Source organism: Hemicordylus capensis, chromosome 11 (genome assembly GCF_027244095.1).
Source record: "Hemicordylus capensis ecotype Gifberg chromosome 11, rHemCap1.1.pri, whole genome shotgun sequence".
In the NCBI taxonomy this organism is placed as follows: Eukaryota; Metazoa; Chordata; class Lepidosauria; order Squamata; family Cordylidae; genus Hemicordylus; species Hemicordylus capensis.
In genome coordinates, this window is record NC_069667.1 from 16,487,046 (window position 1) to 16,513,838 (window position 26,793).

The window sequence follows — 26,793 nt, forward strand, 5'->3', positions numbered from 1 at the left end:
TTGTAGGCAGGACTCTCAGACCTGTCTTGGAGATGCTGCCTGCAGGGGACTTGGAACCTTTTGCATGCAGATGCTCTTCCCGGAGTGGTCCCATCCCCTAAGGGATGTCGTGCCCATGCATGTAGTCTCCCATTCAAATTCAAACCAGAATGGACCCTGCTTAGCAAAGGGGACCATTCATGCTTGTTCCCACAAGATCAGCTCTCGTCCCTGCAAGCCTGACAACTCCCATCATCCCCAGCCACAATGGCCAAAAGGGATGATGGGAGTTGTAGTCCACCAAGTTTGAGAACTCCAGACCTATAGGACTGTTTGTGCTTGGTCTTCCATATCTACGGATATTTTCCTTGCTGCGTTCAGTGGGTGCCCATAGCAGTCAGTGCACAAGCCCCCTCACCTTTGCGTAGTCTTAATTATGATTTCTCTTTGTGCTAGTTGCCCCTCATTTCCAAAGCACTCCCAGCCTCTCATTTTCTCTCAAGCAACAGATGCAACACTTCCAAATTCCAGATTTCTGCTTCCAAGTGTTTTGCTGACTCGCGGCGTCACACACAGCTTGTGTTTTCCCTTCTCACTGGCTTTTGTGGTATTCTCGGAAATTATCAGCTGTAATATCCTTTTTGCCGCTTCGGAGCTGGTCTCTCTACCAGTCCTCACAATCAGTGCCAAGTTAGTTGCTGGATTTGTCACAGGAAAAAGAGGGTGGTGCGCATTTGCCAGCCAAGTCAGAGGAGGAGATTCCCAAATCTCCGTGCCATTCTCTAGTTTATAGTCTGTGTTGTTTGGGGTTAACCCATTCCTTGATCCAGGCCAGCTTTTGAATGGGGCTTTAGTTACTTGTATTCCAGTCCTGGAGTGGAGGCGGGGCTAACAAACAGCCAGCAGCAAGAGCCCTGAAAAGCAGCCCGCACTTGCCTCTCTGCAAAAAGGTAAAGTGTGCTGTCGAGTTGGTGTCGACTCCTGGCAACACAGAGCCCTGTGGTTTTCTTTGGTAGCATACAGGAGGGGTTTACCATTGCCTCCTCCTGCGCACGATGAGATGATGCCTTTCAGCATCTTCCTATATTGCTGCTGCTTGATAGAGGTGATTCCCATAGTTTAAGAAACATCCCAGCGGGGATTCAAACCGGCAATCTCTGGCTTGCTAGTCAAGTCCTTTCCTGCTGCCTCTCTGTACATAATACCAATTTCATCAAACTGTTAATATTCCTGATTCCACTCCTCTGCCTTGTCTTTGTATACTGCAACTCTTTCCCTTGTATTCTACATAGTCGTCATCCCATTCCTTTAAAACCAAAGAACATACAGGGGAGTTAAAATAATATCCAATCCACAGGGTTGGCGGGATGCTGTCTTAATTGGCAACAACTAGTCATGAGAATGCTGGAAAGCAGAGATTTTGAGCCAGGGGTTCCCAACCTGTGGCACTCCAGATGTTGCTGAACTACAACTCCCATCATCCCCAGCTACAATTCATGGTGGCTGGGGAGGATGGGAGGTGTAGTTCAGCAATGTCTGGAGAACCACAGGTTGGGAACCTGGTCTTAAGCCAGGGACACTTCAGAGTTCTTCAGGGCTCTTTCACACATGGGAGAGGGCAAACACAGGTTTGCTGCTTGAGTGTACACTAGGTGAAGGGCTGCACCTCCCAGTCCCAGATCACTGATCAGCATCCCTGTCTGATCCCTGCACTCACATTATGGACTGTGGACATGCTCCAACAGACAGGGCCCATGCAAATTTGCAGTTCAGGTTTCTTTCTGGCAGGCAGAGGCTCCATATCCCCCGTTCTAGTCCTGTTGTGTGTTTTTGTCGCTTCCATAGAAAGAGAAAGAGCTCTCTTTTGTAGAAAGAGCTCTCAATGCTAAGTCCAATGGTTATTTCTTGCATTTTAGACATTACTTTTTTTTTTTTTTGCACCCACACCTTCACATGTACACACAGGTACTGAGCCAAAAAGTTCTCCAGTGTTGCTTTTTCCTACCCTGTTCACAGCCTATGAAATGGGGTGATATTTGATGTTTTGGGGAGGGGCCACTGGAGCACAAAGAGGACAGACGTCCCTCTATATGGTGTTGTGATGAAGCCAATGCAGAGTGAGGGCAAGCGGGGATAGGAATGCATTCCTGCACCTCATTATGCCACCTTCTGAGAGAGAAAGGGCTCCCCCTGCAGGAGTAGGGAGCATGAACACCACCCCACTGCCAGGACTCACCCATGTGGGGGGTGGGTGGGGTGCAGTTGCCAGTACCAGGACTATATAAACAGGTGGCAGTAGGAAAAGCGAGCAGTTTGATGAAAAGGCTGTGCTCCTGGGAAGCTTCTGCCAGTCAGAGCAGACCATAGTGGGCTGGATGGAGCAATGGTCTGACTCTGTATAAGGCAGCTTCATGTGTTTCTGTGGCTGAACTTTGATCAAGAAGTAGCAACCCTATGCCACACACTATACTTGGTCTGTATCTTTTGTTCAGCACCTAATTTTTAACAGAGGCCATCTTGGAACAGAGAGAGAGAGAGAGAGAGAGAGAGCTCTGTTCCACTAAATCGCCATCCACTAATTCTCTCCTATGTGGCCAGAGCCATGAGCAAAGGACTCTGTAACCCCTTCCTCTCTAGTCCAAATGGCTACATGGTCCAAATGGCTTATTCCCAGGTGCCCGGGCCTCTGCACTGGAGCCAGCAGCTGAGGTGTCTATAAGGAGAGCCTAGACAGAAGCCCTAATTCTATCCACACTGGGGAAGGAGGAGTTAATCGGCCTTGGCATGTGGCCCTGGCTCCACTCATAGAAGAGCCAGCCAGTGGGAGTACTGAGGTCCGCCTAGGTGAAGGCGTGAGAGATCCATGGTGGGAGGCTCCTTGGGGGCAGAAGCTGTGGTGGGGGGCCAGCTGGAGCCTCCAGCTGTTAGCCGCCAGCTCCTGGCAAAACATCCCACCCTGTGTGGCTGATGTGTGGATTCCCCCTCGTTGGTCCTGGAAGATGGTCTCCCGTCCATCACTTCCAGGAGCATTTTTATGTAGTTGCTCACTGCTTCATCATAATTACTGTCTCATATTTCGGCTTGAAAAGCAAGGTTTTTACTTACATGCACACAAATGTTCAAGTGCTGCAGCAAATCAAAGTGAAGGAATGATAATAATCCCAAACAAAGCTAATTATGGCGAAGTATTTAGCCGGTATGTTACAAAGAAAGAGGAGACGGTGTGTGTTTAGGTTTGCTGCTGCCATATTTTTAGTCAATATGCTAATTAAAACATCTACTTGCTTGGCTATTTTTACTTCCGCATCCTGCCACAATGAGGGACGAGCAGCCAGATGAGAACTGCAAAGATGTTTCCCAAGCGAAGATGGTTTTGAGAGCAGGGCGTGGGTGAGCAGGCAGGAATTCCTAGATGCTCGGGTTGGGTTTAGGCTTGGGTTGGGTTTGGGCTCTTGCAGCCTAAAAGAAATGCACGTGGGCAGCTCTGGCTGTGCAGAATGGTCCTCTGTCCCACCATTTCTGACACTTGATGCCCAGACGCAAAGGTGGGAAGCATCCCTTCCTCAAAGGGTGTAGATCACATTCACTGTTCTCTGCCTGGGAACCCAGAAGATCCCCTGCCCTTCTGACAGCAGTACTGAGTGAAGAGGCTCAACGCTCAGTCATGAGCACCTGCTTTGCATGGAGCAGATCCCGGCTTCATCTCCAGGGAAAGCATCTCTGGTAACAGCTGGGAAAGTTCTTGGACTGAAACACTGGAGAGCAGCTGCCAGGACTGAGCTAGAGGAGCTGCCTCGGTACGAAGCAGGGGTGTGCACAAATGGTTTTTTGCGATTCGATTCAACCTTGAATCGAATAGCAAAAATTGGCCATTGCCAGCCAGTTCAACAAAGAATCAAATCAAAAATTTGCCCCAAAAACATATTTTGCCCATAGGGAACAATGGGGAACAATGAATCACGCCATTGTTCCCCATGGGTAAGTCCTAGGGACACCAAAGTTTGTTGGGTGGTAGGGCATGATGGGTGCTACCTACCATCCAACCCACAAACAAAACGGGCAAGCAGGTGATTTCAATTCCCCCCCAACCCCCCTAGTTTTTAAAAAAAGTTTTCCCCAACCCCCCTTCCCCATTTTTTAACTTTCCCCCCAAAATCCCCTAGGATCCTATGTGAGTTTAGGTTAAACAAAATTAATATCGCCCATTTGCCCATTTCCTATGTGGCTTGGATGGCAAGTAGCACCCATCACACTCTTAGGGAAGAGAGCTGGTCTTGTGGTAGCAAGCATGATTTGTCCCCTTAAGCTAAGCAGGGTCCACCCTGGTTGCATATGAAAGGGAGACTAGAAGTGTGAGCACTATAAGATATTCCCCTTAGGGGATGGAGCCACACTGGGAAGAGCATCTAGGCTCCATGTTCCTTCCCTGGCATCTCCAAGACAGGGCTGAGAGAGATTCCTGCCTGCAACCTTGGAGAAGCCACTGCCAGTCTGTGCAGACAATACTGAGCGAGATGGACCAATGGTCTGACTCAGTATATGGCAGCTTCCTATGTTCCTATGTACCACCCGACCCACTTTGGTGTCCCTACCCATGGGGAACAATAGGGTGATTTGAGTTCCCTATGGGCGAAACAAGCAGAGTGTGCAGTGCACAGATTTTGCAACCCTGCCTTGAAAAATGACACTGCAGAACAGAAGCAGCACACACAGTCCCTCCAAACACAGGACAACACATTTTGCCAAATGCACAGTCTAAGGATGGCCAAAAAAGGATCACTGGCCCAGAATCCACCGCCAGCCACAATGCCTACACTCCAGTAACGTCACTGGCACAAGTTGCTCTCTCTCACACAATGATGACTCCTGACTTCAGCACTGCAGCAGCTGCCACAGCAAGTCTAGCCATATAAGCTTAACTACAGCAATGTCTTCAGCCACATTTTGACGAAGTACACCTTGCAATGCAGACTGCGGATTGCTGAGCAGACCAGGGCAGTGATTGTGAAGCACAAATTATTCTCAAGGCCAGACATCGAGCCAGAAGTGCACTTAGGTAATTTTGGAGCCTGGACGTAAAGGCCTTTGGAGGGCCCCACTCCCACTGCAAGTTAAGCATCATCCCCCTACACACACACACACACACACACACACACACACACACACACACACACACTAACCACACACACAACGTGACAAACACAGTATTTTTTAACATGTGGGGTATATTTAGGCAAATATGCAGTAGCAGAAACATTTCAACATGCAACTTAACATATTCCCATCCCACATATTTCTTTCCACACTCTGCAGAGGTGCTCTTATACCTGGACTTTGGGGCTGAAGTCGAGGGCCTCCACAGCCCCAGGGCCCCCCCAAATCCTCTTTAGTCTGTGGTGGTGTGGTCACCCAGCAGAGCATGATGATGACTTGCAGGGGAGGGGGACCTTCAAATACCTTTAGGTCCAGGCTCCAAAATTACCGAGGTGCACCTCTGCACACTCCTCATTCAGTCTCTAAAGCACATGGTACAGGTCATAATCACACTTGGCCACCCAGCACAGTGCAGGCCAGCATTGACCACACCATCCGGGACAGTCTAAAGAGGATTGAGGACCCCCAGGGGGTATGGAGGCCCTGGACCGGCCCCAAAGTCCTGGGGTAAGAGCGCCACTGCATAGAGGTCATCAAGAAATATTACACACATAGAGCTGAGCTGCCACTGTCCATTTCTCACCACAACACCATCTCACAAACAGACCAAACCAAAACCACACCTCAAGGAAGGAAGTCAGGCACTCCAGTTCTGCCTTTGTCAATCTGAGATCCAGCAAAAACAGATAGTTATTATAGCAGCAATAGGCAGCACAGCATATATTCAGTACTGAGAAAAGAAAACCACAAAATCAAATCTTCATTGATTTCTTCCTCCTCTTCCTGATGTAAGGGCTCTCTCTGCCTCCCAGTCCCCATTTGGAAATTGCATTATATTTTTGAAATTCCCTCCTTTTTTTGTTCTCTCTTTGCCAATCTGAGATCTAGCAAAACAGCAGCAATAGGTAGCATAACATATAGTACTGAGAAAGAAAAAGCACAAAATCAAACCTTCCTTCCTCCGCTCCTGATGTATCCTCTTCTTCAAGTTTGGTATACTATAAGGGCTCTCTTTGCCTCGCAGTCCCTTTGAATACATTTTGAAATTCCCTCCAAAAGTGCCCCCTGCCTCCTCCCTCCCCCAGCCATGGGGGCACAGTTGCCCATTCCAACACTTTATTTTAATGACAATAACCCAACCAAGAAGCAAAGAGAGCTCAAGCCAACTGGAAGCCAGTGCCAGAAAACCAATCAGCAAGTAAGGCAGGAGGGGGGGGAGCACAAAATGGCCATTCAAATCACACACATTGATTTGCATCAAATTGTGGCTGATTCGATTCATCCTCAAATCAGCCTCTTCATTTAAGGGGCAATTTAATTCATGGTCGAATCAGTGAATCACCTCCCTCCCCACCCCCAATTCAGCACGAAGCAATTTGCACATGAATAAAATTGTACATCTCTAGTAAGAAGCAGCTTCTTACATTCACATGCCTTTGAGAAGAGGGCATAGCTCCATGTTAGAATGTGTACTTTATCTTTAGCCATTGTGGCTGGGGATGATGGGAGTTGTTGTCCAAACAACATATGGGAACCCAATTCCCATTCTGAAGTGTCAACAATTCTAGGAGGACTAGATGATTCCTACCCCTCCCCCCCTTTTTTTTAGCATTTGATCATAATAGTGTCTTTCTGAAGGGCAGCTGGGAACATTTCCTGTGCAAAAGGAAAGCTTTTACACAGTTTTCATTCAGTGGAGGGTTGCCACACTTTTCCTTGTTAAGGTTCATCTGTCTTCTAACTGCTGTGCTTAATTTCCTTGGCACAAAGTCACAGCAACGGCCAGGAAATGTAACCAGTTGAATTCCTATTTGTCACAGGAGTGATTTTTTTCAAAATTATCATTTATTTATTTATTTTAGACACATTTGTATACCAAAACACAAGTCTCTGGGTGGTTTACAACAAAAATGCCGGGGGAAACCAAATGGCAACGCTATTTCATGGGGATGTGCACATGGCAATTGATTTAAAAGATTTGCATGGGAAGGCAACACCATTCTTTGTTCACTTATTGCCTAGTGAGCAGAGTTTGCAAACTTGCGTGCCGCTCATGCTGGCTGAAGCTGACTCAGTCACAAGCATCAACTTTGCTTCTTCTGTCTTGCTGAGGTGTGAACGTAGGAAGCTGCCTCCCAGGGAGCGATTGTAACACCTTTGGGGGCTGCACAGAAAGCAGGAGCTAAGCAGGGCACCCGAGGTCCTGTGATTTGCAGCACTGCTGTGTCTGTTCTTGAGGCGCTGGAGCACATGTGTCCTGCAGGGAAAGCAGATCAGCAGCTTCCTGAGGAGGAGAGCGGGTCTTGTGGTAGCAAGCATGAATTGTCCCCTTTGCTATGCAGAGTCCACCCTGGTTTGCATGTGAATGGGAGACCACACTGGTGGACCAGTGGCCTGACTCAGTATAAGGCAGCTTCCTATTAGGGATGTGTCCTTTTACGGGCCTCCGAACAGGTTCGGAAGACTGGCGGTTCGAATGGTTCAAAGGCGGGTGGGATACCTTTTAAGGACTCTTAAACCCACCCACCTCCACGTTCCCCCTGCCAGTGCTGCAGTTGAAAAGGGTCCAGTGGGGCGGCTGCATATCTCTCTGCCACCCCATTGCCTCCTCAGACTGGAAGTAACCAGAAGTACCAGGCACGCATGCCGGACACGTGAACCGGGTACTCCCAGTCACTTCCGGTCAAATGTGGCAATGGGGTGGCAGGGAGGTACGGACCCTTTTATTTATTTATTATTTATTCATTCGATTTCTATACCGCCTTTCCAAAAATGGCTCAGGGCGGTTTACACAGAGAAATAGCAAACAAGTAAGATGGCTCCCTGTCCCCAAAGGGCTCACAATCTAAAAAGAAACACCAGCAACAGTCACTGGAGGTACTGTGCTGGGGGTGGATAGGGCCACTGCAGTGCTGGTGGGGGAAACGCAGTGGGGTGGGGGGTAAGAGCACCTTCCCTAGTCCTTAAAGGTATCCCCTCTCCACTCTTGAGCCACCCCCACCCCAGTTACGTGCACATCCCTACTTCCTATGTTCCTTCCATTCTATTCCTGTTGCAAACTTAATGAAACCTGGATGGCCACGAGGAATGAGATTTGCTTCCTGTATCAATCAAGTAGACTGGAGGAGAGATGGTCTGGTGGTGCAAGCATGAATTGTCCTCTTTGCTAAGCAGGGTCTGCATTGGTTTGCATTTGAATGGGAGTCTACATGTTTCCCCTTAGGGGATGGGACCACTCTGGGAAGAGGCATTTGCCTGCTTGCATGCAGAATGTTCTAGGTTCCATCTCCAAATAGGGCTGAGAGGAACTCCTGCCTGCAACTTTAGAGAAGCTGCTGCCAGTCTGTGTAGACAATACTGAGCTGGATGGACCAAGGGTCTGACTCAGTATAAGGCAGCTTGCTATGTTCCTCTGCCACTCTCATGCCAGCTTTCAAAAACCATGTTTTCATGCAGCTCCCATTCATCTCAATGGCCTTGCACAGAAAACCTTCCCGTGGAATCCCGCCCCAAACCTACAAGATATTTCAGGGCCGGCTTTGGAAACTGCCCTGCAGATTTGACAGCTTATTTGAGCTTGCCAGTTGCCAAGACAGCTCTTATCAGCCTGTTTAAAAAAAAAAAATCTTCGTTAAAGTACACTAATTGCTTATGGACCTCATTTTGGAAGTTGTGTTTTTGTTTTTTTTAAGATGACTGCTTTAGTTTATAACAAGAGGTTACTCACTTCCAAATAGATGGTAGCCTTGACAGTTTATCAACTGATAGGGAGCCAGAGTCATCACGGGCACTGATTAGCATAGGTGGAACAGTGAATTTGATCATTGTAGTTCAAAGGCTTACACTCAGGATCAAGAAAGAACTGTACAGTGCAGCAGTAATGACCTTTCATGGTAATTAAAGACTAGTACTCCTTAAGTGGCGCAGCGGGGAAATGCTTGACTAACAAGCAGAAGGTTGCCGGTTCGAATCCCCACAGGTACTCATACTGCGCGGGAGGAGGCAATGGTAAACCCCTCTTGTATTCTACCAAAAAAAACCACAGGGCTCTGTGGACGCCAGGAGTCAAAATCGACTCAACAGCACACTTTACTTTACTCTATCAGGAGTGGTAACTACTTTTCTAGGACTGGGCTACACCCTATGCTGCGAATGGTTCAGAAATGACTGCTTGGCCATGCAATAGTTTCTGGCTGCCAAACCTTAAGCAAAACTGGAGCCTGCCTTTTTGAAGGGTGCCGTGAACAGTGTCAGGTTTGGATGGGAGTATTAACAGAGAATCCAAATCTCATGCGTGAATATTTTAACAGAATCTTAATAAAACCATGTGACTGAAAGACTGTGCAATTGCATGCATTATAATAATACTGGGGGGAAAGTAGATCTGTATGTTTCAATAAAATTTATATAAAATGGTGATTAAAATAGTCTCTATATCCAACTTACAAGATTGGATCCAATGGTTCACATTGAAGATGTATTGCTGGTGAAGCGGGAGAAGTACGAGTGGATGTTCCCGAGGTAAAGTCTCATGTAGTGACTCCTGATGTGTCCTCTATTCTTGACAAAAGTGTTTTGACTCTTTCGAGTTGTCTATAGTGGCAGTCTTGAAAATATATTTATATCAAATGATAATTAACTGTGGATATACAAATACAATGTTTAACAAAAAAAAACCTCTATAAAAAGAGACAATATATACACAGGATTCTCTGTTAATACTCGCTTATATTGTTGAATCCATATAGGGTTTTGTCTTCTCAGGTTTGGATGGGAGGGACAGTTTTAAGCTCTGGCTCAAAGAACACAAAGTTAAGTGGCCTCCGGCTAGCTGGCAAAAAAAAAAAAAAAAAAAAGCCTGATCTTTAGACTTAGTGCTAGAGTTGGGCTACCCACTTTGTCCCCAAGCCAAGACCCATACAGGTGCCAGTTGAAGCATCTTGTGGGAGCAAGCATGAATTGTCCCCTTTGCTAAGCAGGGGGCATCCTGGTTTACAATTGAATGGGAGACAAGATGTGAGCACTGTAAGATATTCCGATTAGGGGATCGGGCTGCTCTTGGAAGAGTACCTGCATACTTGCATGCAGAAGGTTCAGAATTCCCTCCCTGGCAGCATCTCCAAGATAGGACAAGATTTTTTTTTTTTTAATAGGACAAGATTTTTTTATTGAACCAACAAACTACCAAAGCATACAGTACGTTGCAAAGGTGACAATTCAAGATTGCTGCCACATGACCAGCTCGTGCGTAATTCAGTGGCCATGGCTGCTAATAATGTGTCCTAATGATGGCAGAGTTGAGAATATGCAAACCCATTGAGTGCCGGGAGCTTAGCACCATCAGTCAAATCACTGGAGCAGTGAAAATGCCTAAGCCCATGGAAAATAAAGCACCTGCTTAAGGGGTTGTTTTCTGAAGCCCAGGCACAGTGAGCACTCCCTGCCTTCTGGCATCCAGCGTGCCCTGCTGAACTCTTCAGAGGCTCTTAGAGATGATGGATTAATTTTCCGACTGAACTCTGAGCCTGGGTAAAGTTAATGGCATTTCACTTGCCTGACAAGGTTAAAAAGCCAACAGACTCTGCCTTTAGAAAAGGTCACGGAGACGGACGGATGGGTCCCCCGGCAGCAGCAAGGAGCAAGACTTTGATGAGAGCAAGTGACATCTGTTGCTTTGGCAGCACAACTCTCTTGCCTGCCAACCCGAGGACCGGGTGGGCTGCGCTCTTCATTTGACTTTCTGCACACATCGAGAGGAGACAGCGAGGGGAGCTGGTCTTGGGGTAGCAAGCCTGAATTGTCACCTTTGCTAAGCAGGGTCTAGCCTGGTTTGCATTTGAATAGGAGACTACATGTGTGAGCACTGCAAGATACTCCTCTTAGAGGATGGGGCCACTGTCAGTATAAGGCAACTTCCTCTGTTCCTAATATGGTGAGAGTCGTGAGAAGCCCTGATCTGTTGGTTTTCAGGGGCATGGTTAGTTATGCACTTGAACATGTTGAAGTTGGTACTTCTGTGCAAGGAATTTGAAAGAGTTTCATTGCCATGGTTTCCCCCAAAGAGATCTCGAGGTTTGTCATTTTGTGAAGGTGCTAAGGTTTTTCTGTTAGACAGTTTTGCTTGCTTTCGTCCCGGGCATGTTCTGAAAGCAGATGCTGCTGCCGCCACCTTGTTGAAGCTAAGCAGATAGAAGTCCGGTCAGTTCCTGCATGAGAGATCACAGAGTGTAGTGGTTAGTGCTCTGAGTTTGGTTATGGACAATGCCAGGTCCCAGGGCATGATCTGAAAGGGCACTATGCAGTGTCCTTGCTGAAACTAAGTGGATTTGGGCCTGGTTTGTACCTGGATAGGAGAGCACCTGGGAACTCATGTATATTGCATTGAATTTCATGGAAGAAATGAAAGTTAGAAATATAGTAAGATTCAGAATCAGCCGTGTCCCCTCTAACGGGGATTCCCAGATGTTGTTGACTGCAACTCCCATAACCCCCAAGAAAAAGCCATTGCAGCAGGGGATTCTGGGAGTTGTAGTCAACAACATCTGGGAATCCCTGCTAGAGGGAACACTGATTATCAGGGGCTCAAAAATCTTGCTTCCCAGTTAGCACCAGTGCCCAAATAAAGGAACTGGTCCTGGCATCTGGCTTGCTGCATTGGACTCAGCTGCTGCATGTAAGGACCGGATCCCCTCCTTACTCCTAACTGGAGCCAGCAGCCACTCACTGGAGGAAGAGCTCCCCAGTCTCAAGCCAAGATCAGCAAGTGAACTTCACTTCTGACACATCACAGAGACCAGAAGACACCAGCAAAGAACAGGATCTTGCTTTGCTCAATTTTCCCTGTCACCCCTCCCCCCCGCTGCCACTGCTGTCTCCACTGCTGCCACATCCTGTTCCTGCATTGATCTCCTCTCTCTGTGCTTCCTTTCCCTAAGCCTCCTGTCACCGTATCTTAAAGAGGATATTGTAGAACTGGAAAAGGTGCAGAAGAGGGCAACCAAGATGATCAGGGGCCTGGAGCGCCTTCCTTATGAGGCAAGGCTACAGCATCGGGGGCTTTTTAGTCTGGAAAAGAGGCAACTGCGGGGAGACGTGATCGAGGTGTATACAATTATGCATGGAGGAGGAGAGAGAGTGGATAGAGATGATTTTTTCTCCCTCTCTCAGGGCAGTAGAACCAGGGATCACCCCACGAAACCGAAGGTCAGGAAATTTAGGACTGACAAGAAGAAATACTTTTTCACACAACACATGTGGGGCGACTTTCATGGGGAAAGTGGCTTGGAGAGAAAGGTTAGGTCCTGCCCCGCCACAAAGTCCTAACCAGGGAGGAAAGCTGGTCTTATGGTAGCAATCATGAATTGCCCTTTTTGCTGAGCAGGGTCTGCCCTGGTTTGTATTTGGATGGGAGACTACGTACAAGTGCTCTAAGATATTCCCCTTCAGGGACATAGCCGTAGCTCAGTGGAAGAGCACCTGCTTTGCATGCAGAAGGTCCCAGCCTCAATCCCTGGCAGCCTCTCCAGGTTTAGTATTACTGGAAGAGACTCCTGTCTGAAACCTTGGAGTCAGAACATTGATCCATTTAGCTCTATTTTGTCTACAGTGGCTCTTGGAGAGCTCCTATAGACAATTATTGAGCTAAATGGATCAATGATCTGAGTCAGTATAAGCTGGCTCCCTACGTTCCTACGCTGGACTGGCCCCCTTTCCAGTAGCTGCTGGTGTGGTTCAAGGGGCTATGGGTTGAGCTGCAGATTGAGCTTTCCCCAGTCGGAATCTTATTATCTGCCCTGAACTCACTGGCCTTAAGGAAGCCTCTGCCTCCGCCGAGTAGCAGTGATCACAGTGCTTCTCTCTTGGGCGCAGAGCAGCTGAGAGCATTTCTTTTTTTACTAGTTCTGTCCTCGAAAGGCTCACCGCTGTGTTCAAATCTAAGTTTAATGTGGTTTACCAACATTAGCATGATTGTGTGAACCCATGCCAAGGTAGGAATCTCAGATTCTTCTCAGGCCATGAACTACCTTGGTGTTGGTTCACACAACCGTGTTAATGATGGTAACCCACATTAAACCTAGGTTTCGACAGTTGTGTGAACCAGGCCAATGCAAAATGCTCTGCACAACCGGAAAGTGCTATATACATGTTAAGTGATGCTATTAATTCTTTTTTTTAAATGTGGGAGATATCATTATGACACTCCCGTCACCCTGCCTAGAGGTCTCTTCAGATGTTTGTGTTTCTCCCCAAGTGGAACGTTACTGGCTTTTCCCAGGGGGTTTCACAAAGGCTGTGGTGGGTCTCGCCCTACTAGACCTTCGCAGAGGGCTTTGCTTCTGCTTCACAAAGATTCCAGCAAGGGCCTTTCTTCTCTTCACTTGTGGCTGGCTGCACCGCTTGCGGCTGTAGAGAGAGGTTCAGGTGGTGAAGAGCTGCTCCATGTAAAAAAATATTTCCTGCACATGGAAAATGAGCATAGTGGGGAGAAGGTTGGACCAGGGCATCTCAGAGTTGGTTCCTCAGCTGTTGGATTACAACTCCCATCATCCCCAGCCACAATGGCGTTTGAGTTGTAGTCCAACAACAACTGGGGATGGAAATTTGAGAACCCCCGTGCTTAGCCTAGGACTCCCCCCCCCCTTAACATCTAGTGTTCTAAGTTGAAGGGCAGGTTAGAGCAAGATCTGGACAAATCACACCTTTAAAGCAAAGAAAGAGCACATTGACAGCAGAGAATACAGACTCAAGAGCAAATCCATTTTGAGAGACCTGAGCCATGTCTGTCGAGCTGGACAGCTGAAGCGGCCTCCTACTGAGTCCGGCCCTTGGCCCATCTTGGTCAGTACTGTACACTGACTGGCAGAAGCAATACAGGCTTTCAGGCAGATCAGGGGCTTTCTGCTGCCTGATCTTTGGCCTGGAAATGCTGCCAGGCATTGAATCTGGGTCTTTGTGCATGCAAAGCAAACCTCCGCCCATTAAGATACTGCCTTCCTTGGCAGCCAACAATACCTTTGAATCTCCTGCACCACGCTTGGAGGAGCTCTCACCCCCGGACTTTGGGGCCAAAGTCCAGGGCCTCTATACTCCCTGGGGGCCCACAAATCCTCTTTAGTCTAGCCTGGGTGGTGTGGTGCCCTGGGGGCCACGGACCGGGTCCCCAAAATCCAGGAGTAAGAGTGTTCACTGCTGACTCCTCTAGACTCACTCTCAACTCAGTTGTATTTCTGACTTTTTTTCAACCCATCCAATCAGAACAAAAAAAATGCCCTCCATTTTTCAAAATCTCTCTTCCCTCCAAAACCAACTGTCAAATTACTAATCCAAATGTGAAACTACAGTGGGGGGGGGGGAACAATTATGAACTTTTTCCCCTGCACAGAGACCAGCCAGCATTCTATACACAGAAATCCTATTTACAACAGGGAAGTTTTAGGAATATAATACAATTCATTTATCTGGGCTTATTTACAAAAATCAAGAGGTCTAGGCATTGTTCCTCCACACATGAGAACATAGGAAGCTGCCTTCTACCAAGTCAGACCATAGGTCCATCTCGCTCAATATTGTCTTCACAGACTGGCAGCGGCTTCTCCAAGGTTGCAGGCGAGAGTCCCTCTCTGCCCTATCTGGGAGATGCTGCCAGGGAGGGAACTTGAAACCTTCTGCTCTTCCCTGAGCAGCTCCATCCTCTGAGGGGAATCTCTTCCAGTGCTCACGCATGTAGCCTCCCATTCAAATGCAAACCAGGGTGGACCCTGCTTAGCCAAGGGGACAAGTCATGCTGGCTACCACAAGACCAGCTCTCCTCTCTTCTCAAACTTTGGCCACTGCAGGCGGAGAGGATGGGAGTTGTCGTTTGAGAGCCCTGCATTACTTTGTTTCGTGAGATATACTCGCCGTTTCTCTCTTATAGCATCTAGTTTGAGGACAATTGACCTGGGGGCTCCCCTGTGTGTTTCTCAGGCTAAGCTGGGTTGCTTTGAGTGGAGTGCAAGGTTCCCCACACTCATCCTTCTTGCCTTGCCTTTCCCTTTCTCTCTCTCTCTTTTTCAGATTATGCTTGGCCTCTGCCTAAACAACTGTGTCCCATCTGGATCTCCCTAGATGTGCTCTTTTCCACTGCCTCTATCATGCACCTCTGCGCTATCTCACTTGATCGCTATGTCGCCATCCGTAACCCCATTGAGCACAGCCGGTTTAATTCCCGCACCAAGGCGATTATGAAGATTGCTGCCGTCTGGACTATCTCCATAGGTAAGCTGTCCTTTCCTCATGCACCAGCTGTATAACCTAATAAATACTATTTTTAGAGCCTTTTCTTTTCTTTTTTTAAAAAAGTTCCATAAATCTAAATTAATCTAGGCTGAACAGACTGAAGACAGTAGACTATTGCTGATAAAAAGGGTCCTTTGTTTTGGATTGGTCCACAGAGTTATTAACTCCCTACTAAAAGCAAGTTTGTTAGCAGGTGATGAGAGAGAAGTCCCCTCCCCAGAGCTTGGAGAACTATATAGGAAGCTGCCTTATACCGATTCAGATTATTGCTCTATCTAGCCTCATTTTGTCTACTGTTAGTGGTTCAACTCTTTTCTGGTGCTTTAATGAAGTGAATGCTTCAAAGATATTTGGAAATTGACCGTATTTGATTGTTCAAATGCTGAACCCTAGCTGGACATAAGCAGTGTTGATGGTAAAAGGTCACCACCACATGCAGGAGCATAGAAGGCAGACCATTGGTCCATCTAGCGCAATATTGTCCAAACTGGCAATGTTTTCGCCAAGGTTGCAGGCAAGAGACTTTTTCAGCCCTATCTTGGAGATGCTGCCAGGGAGGGAACTTGGAGCCTTCTGCATGCAAGCTAGATGGACCCAAGGGTCTGATTTGGGATAAGGCAGCTTCCTATGACCCAGTGTTTCACCCCTGCTAACTTGGCAAAGAGGCCCCTTTTAACGTGGTGATTCTCTTTAGGGGAGAGTAACTGGCCCTCTCCACCCCCAGCACAGTACCTCCAGTGACTGTTGCTGGTGTCTGTCTTGTGTTTCATTTTAGATTGTGAGCCCTTTGGGGACAGGGTTCCATCTTTAATTATTTATTATTTCTCTGTGTAAACTGCCCTGAGCCATTTTTGGAAGGGCAGTATAGAAACTGAATGAATGCATGGATGAATAAATAAATACACTAACTAGCAGCAGCACTCCAAAGTTTTAAACAGGGGCTTTTCATAGCCCTACCTAGGGATGTTCTCAGGGAAGAACCTGGGACCTTCTGCATGCAAGCATGCAAATGCTCTTCCAATTAGCGATGGCCCCATCCCCTAAGTGGAGTTTCTTACAGCGCTCACATGTAGTCACCCATTCAAATGCAAACCAAAGCAGACCTTGTAAAGGGGACAATTCATGCCCGCTGTCACAAGACCAACTCTCCTCCTGTGCCGCGGCCACTCAGAGCAGATAATACTGGGCTAGATGGAGCAATGGTCTGACTCAGTGGGCAGCTTCAAATGTGCGCATTCACCAAGTGGTGAGGCAGGATGACCAATGAAAATGCTTGATTTCCTCGCCGCCACCCCTGCTCACTCTCAGTAACCCACACAAGTAGAGATGCATTGACACAAGGCCATTTGCCTGTCTCTGTGCATCACCTGACTACACATTGGACTGTAAATATTTTTGCCTTTTACAGTGGCATAAAAGGATAGAATTGAGAGAAACTGCGAAACTCACCCAGAATGTTTTGGAAGGCCACTTCAAGTCAGCTGTTCTCTCACTGAGGTTATGGAGCCATCTAGTGGAACTAATCATGTATGTCTTTAAAAGATTCTGTTAGCACAGCACGGGTTCCCAAGGTCCGGTTGCCAGATTTTTTGCTGGACTACAACTCCCATCATCCCCACCTGCAATAGCCTTCAAGGATGATGGGAACTGGAGTTCAACAGTATCTGGAGATCCCATGTGACACACAAGATGCCATAACCCAGATGAGCGTCAGATCCCTAATCCATAGAGGACAGTGTGACACCCTGCGCCGACGACATGCTTCCTAGTCACACCCCCAGACCTCTTCATCTTTGGCGTGAATTTGCAGAAGGCAGTACCCATCTAAGGGTGGGATGGGGTTCACATTTCATTCACTTCACACAGAGGAGCATTCCTCCCCTCTGCAAACACTGAATGAAAAGAAGCCGAGAGGGCTGAAGTAACATGCAGGGGGTGAGGCTAGAAGGTACAATCCCACACTTCCACCCCACCCCACCCCATTTGCCCTACCTGGGAATAGGAACATAGGAAGCTGCCATATACTGTGTCAGACCATAGGTCCATCTAGCTCAGTATTGTCTACACCAGGGCTTCTCAACGTTGGGTCCCCAGATGCTGTTGGACTTCAACTCCCATAATCCCCAACCAAAGGCCGCTGGAGATTATGGAAGTCAAATAACATCTGGGGACCCAACGTTGAGAAGCCCTGGTCTACACAGACTGGCAGCAGCTTCTCCAAGGTTGCAGGCAGGAGTCTCTCTCAGCCCTATCTTGGAGATGCTGCCAGGGTGGGGACTGGGAACTTCGATGCTCTTCCCAGAGCGGCTCCATCCCCTGAGGGGAATATCTTGCAGTTGCTCACACATGTAGTCTCCCATTCATATGCAACCAGGGTGGACCCTGCTTAGCTAAGGGGACAAGTCATGCTCACTATCACAAGACCAGCTCTCCTTCAGAATGTAACATCTGAAGACGGTTTTGCTTAGGTTTGTCTTTGTAAGCTCAAGCTAAACTGATTGCCAAGAAATTGAGGGCCAACAAAAAAGAAGTACTTTTTCAGACAACATATAATCAACCTATGGAATTCTCTGGCACAAGATGTGGTGACAGCCAACAGCCTATAGGCCACCTCCAGCCCTAGAGGCAAAATTCCTCCTGCTACTCCCCTGCAACTGGTATTTAGAGGCGAGAGCCTTATTGCTGGATCATGTCCTCAGCTCTTGCCTCTGGGTGCCCAGAGGCATCTGGTGGGCCACTGTGTGAAGCAGGATGCTGGCCTAGATGGGCCTTGGGCATGAAATTTCTAAAGAAAGTGTTGGAAGTGCAGGACAGTCTGTGGTAGAGAGCCTGAGTGGTTGGAACAATTCAGTGTGAGTAAGTATGGAAGGGTAGGCTTCCTGGTCACTTCAGTAGACTCTCCTTCTGTCCCTAAGTGCAATTCAGTCTGCTAAGTTTTCTTCCCCTGCTTCCCCTATGTCAATTTCCAGCCAGCTTGTAAACCTTTTGTGATCTGCTGTGGTAAAGTAAAGCTGTACATGGGCCAGCTGAGGTGGTCAGTATCGCCATCTCTAACGGGGGACAACGACACATGCTCACTGGGATTTTTGCCAAGCTCTACAGCCTGGAGAAATAGGCGATAGCATGCTCCGTTCTCATGCTCCGATTGTCCTGACTCAAAGCAAATTAAAAGCTTTTAAAAACACAAGAAGTACTTTAACATTTCACTGAAGTCAGAGAAATGTAAATTGGCAGGAATGTCTTCCGAAAGATGACTCCATGGAGCGAGTACAACGATTTGTTCATTGTAACCCTAACCCTATCCCTTTCCTCTGTGCAACAATGACTGCAGTTTTACCCTTTATGGGGGTCGGGATAAAGGAGGGTTGCTAACGGAGAAGACTGTAAGTGCAATCATGCTGTCACCTATTTTCCAGCTCAGGTGGTGGGGCGGGGGGAGGTAAAGTGTGCCGTTGGGTTGATGTCGATTCCCAGCACCCACAGAGCCCTGTGGTTGTCTTAGGTAGAATACAGGAGGGGGTTACCATTGCCATCTCCTGTGCAGTATGAGATGATGATGCCTTTCAGCATCTTCCTATATCGCTGCTGCCCGATAGAGGTGTTTCCCATAGTTTGGGAAACATACCAGCAGGGATTCAAACCGGCAACCTCTGGCTTGCTAGTCAAGCCATTTCCCCGCTGCACCATTAGGTGGCTCTAGCAGGTGGGATAGACGTTGACAAAAATCACTATGAGCATTTGTCCCGAGTTAGTACCGATGGCCAAGATTGGCTCGTGGGACTATTGTTCTCCATCTCAAACCTCAGATAGACAAGAGGGGTTCTTGCTCAAATTAAAACTCCTCCTTTGGGGGTTCTTTTGTGTTTTTTCTCTTTCCACTGGGAATGGCTCCTCCAGGGATCTCCTTGCCTATCCCCGTCATCGGCCTGCAAGACGATTCCCGAGTGTTTGTGAACGGAAGCTGCGTGCTGAACGACGAGAACTTTGTCCTCGTCGGTTCCTTTGTGGCGTTCTTCATCCCTCTCATCATTATGGTGTTCGCGTACTGCCTGACCATCCAGGTGCTGCAGAAGCAGGCATTGGTCTTCATGTACGGGGAGACCCCCAAGCAGAGGCGGAGCAGCATGAGCTGCCTCAAGAAGGAGAACAACACAGAGAACCTCTCGATGCTGCAGAACCACGAGGCCGCCTCCCACTTAAACTCTCCCATGAACAAAGAAGGGGTGCTCTTCCGGAAGGGGACCATGCAGTCCATCAACAACGAGCGGAGAGCCTCCAAGGTCCTGGGGATCGTCTTCTTTCTGTTCCTCATCATGTGGTGCCCGTTCTTCATCACTAACATCATGTCCGTTCTCTGCAAGGAAGCCTGCGATGAGGCTCTTCTCGGGGAGCTTCTGGATGTCTTTGTGTGGGTGGGTTACATCTGCTCTGGGGTCAACCCCCTGGTGTACACACTCTTCAACAAAATCTACCGGAGGGCTTTCTCTAACTATATCCGCTGTCGCTACAGCAGTGGCAAAAAGTTGGTGCAGAGGCACAATCAGTGTCCGAATGTCTCCTCGACTGCTTTGTACGGGAAAGACAATTTAAACAGTTACCGTAATGGCAATGAACTCAACAGCATGGAGCTGGACGAGACAGAGGATGCCTTGGAAATGCATGTAGGGACGTCGGAGCTCTCAATAAATAGCTGCAGTGGTGAAAAGACGAGTAGCGTGTGACAGAATGTCAACACATCTGCGCCCTGCCTAACCGTGTGATGCAGTTACAGACAGTGTATATGTTAGACAAAGAATGGTGTAAATAAGCATTCTGAACAAAGCTGCTGTTTTTTGTTTTTTAATTTAAATTTTCATGTTTGTACCACATTGCTTTCCATCATTCCTGAATAGGGTCTATATTCACTGTGGGAAGCAGAGGATTCCCAGGGCCTCTGTAGGGACAGATCCAATTGACATCGGTTATTTTGCTTATAAAATATTGACCTTTATTTTCTTTTTCCGTGCATGAACAAAATGCTAATTATTAATACTCAGGTGGTATTCTTTTGGAGTCCTCAATGGTCCATTATGAGTAGTCGCATCTTAAATAAAGGGATATGGGATTGGCCAGACCGTTCTTATTCTAATGTTGATCGTGAATATACTGGATCAATGCATACCAATCTCCCCCTCATACCGGGGCACAGAATAAACTTATGTAACCAGCCAATATATGTTTTTAAGAACTTGCCAGTTGGGGTGATCACAAGCTTCAGATGCCCTATTTCACTGACGGAGGACATATCAACCTAATGTCTGTGTGTTGGCAGGCTTGTGTCAGCTCTTAGGTGAGAAGGTCAGTGACCAGGAATTCTGCCCCTGCTCCCTTGCACACATTCTGCATAGAGTTGCCTTTTATTCTTCTCTTTGCTGACAGCCCAATCTGCATCTCTCCCATCCTGGAAAGTAGTTAGAACTGGGTGTCTAACGTCATTTGGTCCATATAGACACCTTTTAGTGCTGCAAGTGAATTGTCTTTTTGTAAAACATACATGCAATCAGGTACTAAAGTAAAGTTGTGCCAGCGAGTCGGTGTTGACTCCTGGTGACCACAGAGTCCTGTGGTTGTCTTGGGCAGAATACAGGAGGGGTTTGCCATTGCCTGTTCCCATGCAGTTTGAGATGATGCCTTTCAGCATCTTCCTATATCGCTGCTGCCCAATAGAGGTGTTTCCCATAGTCTGGGAAACATACCAGCGGGAATTTGAACCAGCAACCTCTTGCTCCATAGGCAAGTTACTTCCCCGCCTGTGCCATTAGGTGGCTCAACTAGGTACTAGTATTTGTGTATCCAGTGCACAGGGTGTGTTGCTCCTTCCTTCCGTGGTTGCACTGGAGAGCTTTCCTTTCCCACCTTGCATCTCTCTAGCACAGGCTACCAGAGAAAAGGTCAACGGGAAGCGATCCAGCCTAAGAAGGCAATTATTCCAGTGTGGCTGAAGACAAATGCTGCAGATGAGTTTGCTTTACTTCAGTGCAATAGATCATTGGGGAAGAAGGTACAGTTGTGGGACATTTATCACAAACTAGGCTACCATCTTTTAACCAAGTCATAAGAACATAAGAAGAGCCCGGCTGGATCAGGCCCAAGGAAGCCCATTGAGTCCAGCATCCTGTTTCACACAGTGGCCCACAGGCAAGAGCTGAGGGCATGCCCCCTCTCCTGCTGTTGCTCCCCTGCAACTGGTATTTAGAGGCATTGCGCTGCTTAGGCCAGAGGTGGCCTATAGCCCTTAGACTATTTATTTATTTTTTATATATTATTAAAACTTTTATTTATTATATAAAGCTTTTAGACTACTAGCCATTGATAGACCTGTTCTCCATGATTTTATCTAAATCCTTCTTAAAGCCATCCAGGCTGGTGCCACAGCTTGTGGCAGAGAATTCCATAGGCTAATCATGCATTGTGTGAAAAAGTACAGGAGAACCTCGTTAACTGTGGACTCAGTATCTCCGGTTTCATGTATCTGTGGTTGCGTAACTGACACGTGACCTTGGTATACATGGGGGAGTGAGGGAGGAAAGTGTTAACCTTACGTGTCCATAGGCTGGGGGTGGCCAGAAAGGACCTCTAAGGTTATTTTCAGCTGACATTTTGAGATCAGGAGCTCCTTTTGCGTGCGCTCGCTCACTCACTCATACTCACCCAGAAAATGTTATTTTTGGCTGATATTTTAATATAGTGGGGTCTGCTGGACAGCCGTGATACATGGTAGGCCACACACACACACACACTTACTTCTAGGGCCTTTAGCTCCCATTTTTAGGATTTTTCACCCACCGGGAGCCTAGCCCCCTGATTTGCATTGCCCCAATGAGCCATATTCACCGTTTCCGTATCCACGGCCAGTGCTTCCTCGAACAGGGATTCCCAGATGTTGTTGATTAAAACTCCCAGAATCCCCAAGCAAAAGCCATTGCATCTGGGGATTCTGGGAGTTGTAGTCAACATCAGCTGGGAATCTTTGTTAGAGTGAACACTCTCCACGGTAGTAGCGGAGAATGGACCTCCCACAAAAAAGGAGGCTCTCCTGTACTTCCTTTTGTCGGTCTTAAATTTCTTGGCAATCAGTTTCATGGGATGACCCCTGGTTCTAGTGCTATGAGAGAGGGAGAACAATTTCTCTCTCTCCTGTGATTCCAATTTGGACTACTGTTCCCCTGATCAAAGAAAGCTGGCAGAGCAACTACTGTCACCCAGATACATCAGCCGGGCTTTTGCACCTGCTCAGCTAGGAGTTGAGAAAGTAGCACGGGCCCAGAGGGGATGTTGTCTGCTTGTTCTACCATAATTGCTGAGATACAGCCTAGTCTTTCAATTTACCAAGGAGAAACTGGCTGTATCGTTTGGCTGCTACAGCTAGGATACGGATTGATCTGTAACTAGGGGACAGTAATACTTGGTGCTCATCCTCAGGGCCAGTGGCCAGTTTTATTTGAATCAGTTGGCCAGAATAGAAGCCAATTAATAAGGATCTGTGCCATGTATACCATTCCAGGGAGAGCTGTGGCCTGAGCAGAAATTCTGCCCCCTCTCCATTTGACTGTCCCCTATGCACGTTGGGGAAAGCGGGCCATCTCGGCACTGGTGGCTGCTATTTTTGTTTCCCAGATGTGCCCTGTGACTTCTGAAAAACTAAAAAAAAAAGTCTAGAAGAGCAGTTACTAAGGTGGTACTAACTTTCCCATTGCTCAAGCTAAAGACGGTTAAACCATATCTGCCCCAAGGGCCTTGGTCTCAATCACTTATTGTGCCAGTCTGAAACAGAGGATAGTAGAATCCAGCATTCTCAACTCTGAGCAAAATTGCACATTTCAGCAAAATGCTACTCCTTATGCCCAGCTCTGGGCTTCTGCTTCACATCATCCATGACTTGCAAGCCTGCAGTCTTTAAAGTCATCCTCAAGGTCTGGCAAAACAGGGGGCATGCAGCCATCTCTGCTTGGTGAGGGAATAAGCACCTGCCAGGGAAACAACTTGACTAGCAAGCCAGAGGTTGCCGGTTTGAATCCCCACTGGTATGTTTCCCAGACTATGGGAAACACCTCTCTCGGGCAGCAGTGATACAGGAAGATGCTGAAAAGCATCATCTCATACTGCACGGGAGATGGCAATGGTAAACCCTTCCTGTCTTCTACCAAAGACAACCACAGGGCTGAATACCACACTGACTCGACAGCACACTTGACCTTTACAGAATTTTCAAGCTGCTCATCTTCCTTGCATGTCGCTCCTATAGGACTGAGGCAGCAGATTCACTACTGGCCTGAGATACAGCCACTGCACCAGTGGCATAGCGAGTGCACAAGGGGCCTGTGTTCAAGCCCTGGGGCTCGCACCCCATCCCATCCCATGCACCCAACACCCCTGCCGCCTCCTGGCCACTAGCCAGTTGGACAGCTACTGCAGCTCCTGATACTGCTGCCACTTCTCAGTTTTCTGGCAAAGACCAAGTGTGGTTCTGCTGCTGCCACTCGAACCAACACTTGCTGATCCGCTCACCGGGCAGTTTGTAAGAGGTAGAAGTGGCAAAAGAGAAGGGGGCCAGCCACCACGAGGCTGCCGGTGGAGGCTGGTATGAGTGGCGACAGCAGCAGGCTAACCAGCCAGTGGCAGGAGGAATGTGATGAGGGGAGGGGTGGAGAAGATGAACCCTGAGGAACAGAGGGCTACAGGCCACCTCCAGCCTCAGAGGCAGGATGCCTCTGCGTACCAGTTGCAGGGGAGTAACAGCAGGAGGGAGGACATGCCCTCAACTCCTGCCCATAGGCTTCCAGCGGCATCTGGTGGGCCACTGTGCGAAACAGGATGCTGGACTAGATGGGCCACGGCCCCGATCCAGCAGGGCTATTCTTACATTCTTATGGGCCTGTGTTCCAGGGATGGTAGCTCCGTCCCTGGACTGCACAGATACAACATAATACTGGGCCATAGTGATCTTAATTTCTGTAGGCAACTTCTCTGTTCATTAACTACTTCAGCCTACACAGCTCTATCAATGTAGCGACGAATGACTCACCGAACCTCTCCTTTGCACAGTTCAAGACGGCTGGCAGAAGGTAGAGATGTCGGAATGTTTCAACTGGGAAAGGGTCATTTTGAGTGTCTCGAGCTCGAAACAAAAACGCCCTTTAAATAAAGGGCCTGTTTTGGGCTCAGAACAAAACAATTCAAATCATTTCGCCGTTACGAACGCCATTTTGGAGGGCAGTCATTCCCTTGATTGGCTTGAGATCCTATGGGGGTTGGGGGGGAGGAAAGGTTAGAATTTTGTTTAAAATAGCCTGCTTGCCCATTTCTTTTTGGGGTTGGGTGATAGGTAGCACCCATCATTCCCTACCTCCCAACCCACTTTGGTGTCCCTAGGAGCTATCCATGGGAACACATCCCATTGTTTGAAAACTGTTGATTCAAAATTATTTGAAAATTAGAATTTCCCCATTGTTCCCTAGGGCCAAAACACTCAAAACATTTCAAGGTTTGTTCCATCAAAACAACTGGGTCAACTGCTATTTCAACAAAATGTTTCGGCTTTCTATGTTTTGTTTCAACCTCAAGACAAAAACTCAAAGTCCATTTTGTGCACATCCCTAGTAGAAGGCTTATACCATTAAAGGCAAGCCCAACCAGTCTAGGAAGGCCACTAAACTGTCAAGAAAATGCTTCCCCTCATCCTTCAGCCCTCTTATGCATAAAATCCCATTTTCTAGGAACATAGGAAGCTGCTTTCTACTGAGCCAGACCATTGTTCCATCTAGCTCAGTATTGTCTTCACAGACTGGCACCGGCTTATCCAAGGTTGAAGGCAGGAATCTCTCTCAGCCCTATCTTGGAGATGCTGCCAGGGAGGGAACTTGGAACCTTCTGCTCTTCCCAGAGTGGCTTCATCTCCTGAGGGGAATCTCTTACAGTGCTCAGACTTCTAGTCTCCCATTCCTATGCAACCAGGGCAGACCCTGCTTAGCTAAGGGGACAAGTCATGCTTGCTACCACAAGACCAGATCTCTTCCCTCTCTAGTTGGAAAGGACGGAGAATCCAAGCTATACAACAGACCACTGTTCCCGCTAAGGCATGCACACATTCATTCCTGCACTCACAAGTTTCTGGTCGTCCGCTCAGTCAATTTTAGGTCCTGCTCAGGTTGAATCAGGAAGGTCCCACTCTGAATGCATGTGTGCACACTGCCTTGATACTCCCACCCGGAACAAAACTTGTTCCACACACGGATGAAAAAAGTTAGAGAGAATGCTGCAACTTACCCATGGATAAGTAAGTGAGCAGAGTACTGTAAATAGGGCTATGCACGGAACTGGGAAGCCCAGTTTGGTTTGAATAGAACTGGACTCGAACCAAACTGGGCCCCACTTTGGTTCCATGCATGTCAAGTTGGGCTCGACTGGTTCGGGCGCGGCTCGGGGTGTGTGTGTGTTTCTAATTTTTTTTTTAATTGTTGTATACAGGCTGGGTCCAGTGGCCTCTGGGGGTGCTGCTGCAGCCATGGGGATTGCTGGAGGTCCGTCCCCCCGCCCCCAGTCATCTTGGGGCCGGTGCAGCCTGTTTACGGGCTGGTTCAGCCCTCTGCCTGCTTGTGGCATCCATTTCGAAGGCTGCCACCCGGGTCCCAACTGCACTGAATCAGGCCCCTTTGGCTTGAGGGCAAGCCATCAAACAGGCCCAGTATGATGGCAAACTGGCTTGAACTCCAGCCAGCTCACACATCCCTAACTGTGAGCAGAGGACCAACTTGTTTGCCGCTATTTTTTAAAGTCTGAGCCAAAGCTCAGATCAACTGCAACTCCCCCAGAGTTCTAGCAATAGATCCTGATCCAGCTGCCCACCCTGACTTAAACAGCGTAAGGATAGCAAATGGTTTGTTTGGGGTTTTTTGTTTTTTTTAAAAGAAACAGCACCTCTATTCTCTTTCCTCTCAGGCTGACTGCATAATTTTCCATATTTCTTTCAGGATCTGTAATCTTGAAGGTCGACTTCTGCCACTATGCTGCATGATGCTTTACACCACATTCTGTCAAAAACAGGAAACCCAGAGTGAGAGGAGACTGCAAGTGTATTAACTGCAGGAATTAAAGATAGCACCACCTGATGTCTATGAAATATTGCTCCAGACATGTTTCAAATCTGTTTTTAATATGCCAGATTAAACTTGCAACATATGCATTCTTTTCTCCTTTTGTGCAGTTTGTGCTTTTGGGAGAAGTACACAAACAGATAACACTAATTTCACAGCTGTGACCTGAACCCAGGTCTCTCATTACGATATCCAAGGAAGTGAATTCTCCTGAGCGGATTCATCACAGAAGCAAAACTGAAGAAGAGTG

The 26,793-nt window shown here is 47.8% G+C and overlaps 1 protein-coding gene across 8 annotated transcripts in view; it reads left to right on the forward strand.

Moving 5' to 3' along the window:
- HTR2C (5-hydroxytryptamine receptor 2C) overlaps nt 1-20,622 on the forward strand; it is a 250,560-nt gene extending 229,938 nt beyond the window's left edge. For all 8 annotated transcript variants that reach the window (XM_053274334.1, XM_053274337.1, XM_053274333.1 and 5 more), the window contains 2 exons: nt 15,190-15,390; nt 19,309-20,622. In XM_053274334.1, the coding sequence (XP_053130309.1) occupies nt 15,190-15,390; nt 19,309-20,132 (1,025 nt within the window). In that variant the 3' untranslated portion in view covers nt 20,133-20,622. The remainder of the gene's footprint in view (nt 1-15,189; nt 15,391-19,308) is intronic.
- Nucleotides 20,623-26,793: the final 6,171 nt, after the last annotated feature.